General features: G+C 40.4%; 1 protein-coding gene across 1 annotated transcript; it reads right to left on the bottom strand.

Moving 5' to 3' along the window:
* Positions 1-873: 873 nt before the first annotated feature.
* Positions 874-4786, bottom strand: alx1 (ALX homeobox 1). Its single transcript, XM_061283338.1, has 4 exons — positions 4572-4786; positions 4207-4463; positions 2748-2876; positions 874-2428 (listed from the first exon to the last, which is right to left on the bottom strand). The coding sequence occupies exons 1-4, from the start codon at positions 4771-4773 to the stop codon at positions 2099-2101; spliced, it is 918 nt and encodes a 305-aa protein (XP_061139322.1). The 5' UTR covers positions 4774-4786; the 3' UTR covers positions 874-2098.
* Positions 4787-5246: the final 460 nt, after the last annotated feature.

Genomic DNA, 5246 nt, shown 5'->3' with positions numbered 1-5246 from the left:
TGTGTGTATCATAGACACGTGTACAATTCCATGTATTTTGTGAGCTAATTTAAATGCACTTGAATTTGAAGCATATCACTTTCCGTCTTCATTTGTATGATCATGTATATTCAACAGCAAGCAACCACAAGCTTTTATTTCATTATGCATTAGCTCAATCAGTATTTGAGGTAATGACACATTCAGGATATATATTACAATATATTGTACATTAGTAGGTATGGAATAACAGAAGATGTCAAGTTAATACAGTCTAATCTTGCAGTAATGAGGAATGAATGAAAAGGTTTCAAATGGCTCAGTGCTGTTGCGTTTCCCCGCCAGCAGAGGGGAGCAAAGTCTTCATTCAATCTTTGTGCTGACTACACAAGAATATTTTTTAAGACAGGAATGTTATGTATAATTCCTATAAAATCCTGTAAAAATATTGTAAACGATTAAAGCCTTTTTAACCCTTCCCCCACTAAATAATTAACAGTAAATATCATGGAATAAATTAACTCTTTCTTTGTATCTATTGAAAACGGTAATTTATACATACTATTATTTGAATTTTTTTGTTCGGAAAAAGTGTATTTTTCCAGACACTTTGAGGAATTCAGGTAAAAAGTAAGTTTTCACTTACTTGAATGTAATACTGGATAAAGGTCATGTCAGAACTCAATTATTAGAGAAGTATTCAGGATTTTATCAAGTGAACATGGTGTGAAAAGTTTGAGAAACACCACAAAACAATAGCCACTACTCTGCTGCCCTCTAGCGGACTCAAAGTGTACTGGAGCTTTTTTTTTTTTTCCCAAACAGGCACATTATTTCTTCGTCTTCCTGCAACCACCCATCCTTGGCTGATGTAACAATCACGCACATTTGGGATGAAGTCATTGGCATTTATTTCACTTTGGCACAGAAATATTAACATCACATATCCAGAGTTCTGTTGAGCAATTGACACTTTTTTTCGTTCCTTTGTTTGTTTTTTCATTTATTTTGTTCTAGTCTAGAAGTAGGTAGCATTTCTTTGGTTGAAGAAGTAGGTCAGTATTTAGGAGCTCGTGGGTGGGAGGTCAAAAGGTGAATGTTTTTGTTGTTGCTGTTGTGACAAAAATGAAACACAATTTAGTTTTTTTCTTTTTCCACAAGTGCACTTTTTTTCTCCCCGCAGAACCAGACAAGTGGTTTTTTTTTTTTTTTAGAAGCAGAAGCTGGTTAATGTTCCTGGTTCCAGAGTTTGGCCAGTATATTTTTACAGAAACAAGAAACAGGTTTTGTTTATACCTCACAAGTGGAACCGTGTTTGTTTGTTTCCAGAAGCAGGTCCATGTTTTTAATTCAAGTTGCGGCAAAAACACACGGCGCACTCCGTGAGTCCAGACTTGTGATCTCATCTGCCTCCAATCACAAGTGATGTCTTTGATTTCATTCTGGTGCCTTGAGTGCACATCATTCTCAAAAGTGTTCCTTTGTTTCTAGAAGCAGCTCATTGTGTCCAATTGTGGTATCACATCCGTCTCCAAACTCTGGCAGTGGAATTTGATTTATTGCTTTCACTAGTCTTCATCACCCCAGAGCCTCAAAAGTGTTTTGTAAGGTTCTAGAAGCGGCTCAAAGTTACATCGCCAATCGGCTCTCGAAGCGAGTCAGCATGCGACCGTGTCAACACGCGGGCGCATTCCAAGGGTCCAAACGTGGTATCACAACAGCGTGCTTTTTATTGCATTCATGTGCAATAACTATTTCCTTCATGTGTGTTAAGTTGGTTCCACATCATTCCTTGGCTCTAGAAGTTTCTTTGGTTCCAAGCGGGTCAGCCTTTGCCAAGTTGTATCAGCGTGTCCAACTGTGTCTCCAAACACTGTCAGCATGTTTTTTATATTTCCTTCCTGTGCGATAACTGGAGTCCATCTGAATCTTGAGCCCTGGGTGTTTTTTTTTGGTTTTAGTTGGTAAATCTTTCTTTGGTTCTAGAATTGGGTCAACATGTGACCATTAAAAGATGAGAGTAGGTTTTGTGAGCCCAAGCATTGAGCCCACGTCACTCCTGAGCTTCAAAAATGTTTCTTTGGTTTGAGTGTCCAAGTCTTTGGGTCTAGAAGCGGGATCACATGGCCCAGGAGATGTTAGCGGCGTGCTCCTTCGCCTTCATGCGCAGCACGGCAATGCTGGACGAGCGCCTCTCAAACTCGGGCTTGGTTTCGAAGGCGTGGTGGCCGTTGGCGGCCGGCGAGAGAAGTGGGTCGCCGCAGAAGTTGTTGAGGGAGACATGGCCGAACTGGTTCTGCTGGTTGGAGAAGTAGCCGTGTTCCCCGGCGGCGGAAGAGGCCGAGCGCGGGGAGTAGGAGGCCACGCAGGGGGGTGAACCGCGGGGCAGCATGCAGGGGGACACCACGGGTCCTGCCGGAGGGGCACCGGACCACAAGTTGTTTGGAATCTGCTAGGACAAGAAGCGGCGGAGGACAAAATTCGATTCAAGAGTTGGGCAATCGATCAAAATTTACAACCAAAGAAAAATAATTCATGTTTGTATTCGTGTTGCTTCCGTGTTTGCCAATCAACTAACCGCACCATTATTGACAATCGAAGTTGTAAATTCAAAACATCTCTCTTTTACTTGCGTGAACATTTGCTTCAAATGATCCAAATGTCATTTATTCCATTTGCTGTGACATTTGTAATTGGCAGGTCACAATATGCGGTGGATGTTATTATTTTTCTTGTGTATTAAGAATGTCAGCGTTGGACATGCGTACCTGCCCGTAGCCGTCGGTGCGAGGCAGCACAGACAAGTCGTAGGCGGAGGCAAAGTGGTTTTTAGCTTGCTGCATTTGTCCATAACGTTCCCGCTTCCTCCATTTGGCTCTTCTGTTCTGGAACCACACCTGACACACACACACCAATAATATTAAACTCATAATAAACAAAAAAAAAATTCTTCTGAATATTGTTTGGATGAGCTTGGCTCAATGTAGGACAATCGTGCCAATCACAATAATTACATTTTAAAAACATCTTGAGACACTCGGAAGTATGTCTAAATAGAGTTAAGACTACTTTGGGACGTTCGGAGGAGCTTCATTTTGTTTTGAATTACAGGTCAAAGATATACAAAACAATATAATTTAATTTATATAGCGTATGAACGATAATATTAAGCATTATGGGTAAAAACAAAAAAACAATGAAGTCCTCATGTTTACAATTGCAAAGCAAGCATCTTTCGTAATATTATAAAAAAAGAAAAGAAATTGGCCGTGTAATGGAGAACCAGCGACACGTGCTGCTCAAAATTAAGATTCCTTCACAGCGTTTGTTTTTTTATATAACACGCCAACAATAATAATAATCATACTAAAAATTGACTAATCATTATAACAATAAAGAAAGTAACACTTTAATTGCCAAGAAATTAAGAATGTCGCTGAATTTTGTTTTGAAAAGTTTGGTGAAACTTGGCAACATTTGTTTTGAGTTATATGTCAAACATGCAAATAATATTAATATTCCTGATAAATGCTCCTTGACTGCTGTATATAATTTACATACATTTCTTTTAGCAAGTCCAGAGAAGCTTGACTGCATTTGTTAAAAATTACTGAGAAAACAAGAACCTTTTTTTAAGTCACTTTTTTAAAGACATTTAAAAATATTTTGTTATAATTGCTATTTCTTTCGACATGTTCGCTTATTTTGAATTACATGTCCTGCAGGCAAATAATGATAATAGTCATTTTAAAAACACCATGAATTCAACCATTTAATTAAAAGGACACGGAAAAAAAGTTGGTAAAGATGACCGTTTCTTTTGGAAAGTTTGTTCTGAGTTACACATCAAACGTAAACACAGGATAATCTCTCTCTTTTTTTTTTTTTTTTAAATAGAGCAATTGAAAAGACATTGAACATTTTGGGGTAAAGAAAATTATTAACTATTTAATAAATAAAAATAAATAGCTAAAAATACGATTTTTGTGTTTGGCGAGGCTTGACAAAATAAAATTAACTAATTAAAAAAGACTGTAGTATGTCGCTAAAATTGTCATTTATTTTGGCAAGTTTGGAAAACCTTAACTGCATGTATTGTTTTGAGTCTAATTTGTTTAGATTGATTTTGTTCTAAGAAACACACTGCGAACTAAATGTCTGCGGCATATCTCTAAAATATAGTGCAAAATGAAGAGCATGCGTGCACGCGTGCGTGAGCGCGCGTACCTGCACCCTGGCCTCGGTCAGCTCGGTCCTGGTGGCCAGCTGCTCGCGCACGTACACGTCCGGGTAGTGCGTCTTCTGGAAGACCTTCTCCAACTCGTCGAGCTGCGCGCTGCTGAAGGTGGTGCGGTGGCGTCGCTTCTTGCTGCTCGTCACCTTGTCGTCGCCCTTGTCCGCCATCGACTCGTCCGCATCGTCGCCGCGGCAACATGACGCCGCCGAGCCGGGCAGCTCCTCCGCTTTGGCTGCGCCGTAGCCGCCTGGGAGTCACCGGAGAATTAAAAAAAAAAAAAGAAAAACATACCAATGAACAAAAATTTTAATTATTTTTATAAAATTACTCACGGCACGACAATAAATTATTTTACCGTGCTGGTCCGAGCGAGGGGAGACGCGGTGTTCGCCAAAGGCCTGCGCGCATTTCGGGGGAGACTTGGCGAAGTAGACGCCGCCATCCAGGCTCTCCATAGCCGGCTCCATGAAGTAGTCCGCGGCCTTCATGGCCTGGTTCTTCAAGCCGAACTTGTCCTCCATGAAGTCCATCATCATCATTGTGAGTGCAGCGGTCATCACAGCGGCGGCACGACTTTATAGACCCCCCGAAAGTCTTCCAAGACGCCCCCCCCCCCCTGCCCCCCTCTCGCACACAGACATCAACAACAACCACACTCCCTCTCTACTCTCCCCCAGAACTCCTCCTACCGACGGCCCAGTCCACCCCGAACCGAACCACAAACTATCTGCTGCTGGAATGAAAAGGAAACAAATTGTAACTAAAGCTATGATTTCTTCTAAAGTTTCGACAGTCCCGTTCTAAGAGTTAGTTTTTTGCATGTGCTTCAAACTACAACTAAATTGCTTTTTCTATTTTATTTTTTTATTTAGTTTTTAGAATATCTACACGTTTTGAAGGTGTAGAAAGCTTACTTTGGTGTTTTCTCTGAGTATGTCCTCGTTTTGGTTACATCAGTATAAAAATACACTAAATATGATTCCAGCGGTCAATGTGTGAATAAAGATCTTTTTCTTTTTAGATACATAAT

The sequence above is a fragment of the Syngnathus typhle genome, linkage group LG7, assembly GCF_033458585.1.
Source record: "Syngnathus typhle isolate RoL2023-S1 ecotype Sweden linkage group LG7, RoL_Styp_1.0, whole genome shotgun sequence".
In the NCBI taxonomy this organism is placed as follows: domain Eukaryota; kingdom Metazoa; phylum Chordata; class Actinopteri; order Syngnathiformes; family Syngnathidae; genus Syngnathus; species Syngnathus typhle.
Note: the sequence above shows the minus strand (reverse complement) of the source record. Positions and strands in the feature narration are given on the sequence as shown.

Bases quoted from the DNA above. Each gene is read 5' to 3' on its own strand.
- alx1 (XM_061283338.1), bottom strand. From the start codon at position 4,773: ATGACCGCTGCACTCACAATGATGATGATGGACTTCATGGAGGACAAG. The intron at 4,464-4,571 runs GTAAAATAATTT...GGTGACTCCCAG, and splicing joins CCCTCGCTCGGACCAGCACG to GCGGCTACGGCGCAGCCAAA. The intron at 2,429-2,747 runs GTACGCATGTCC...TTGTCCTAGCAG, and splicing joins GCACCGACGGCTACGGGCAG to ATTCCAAACAACTTGTGGTC.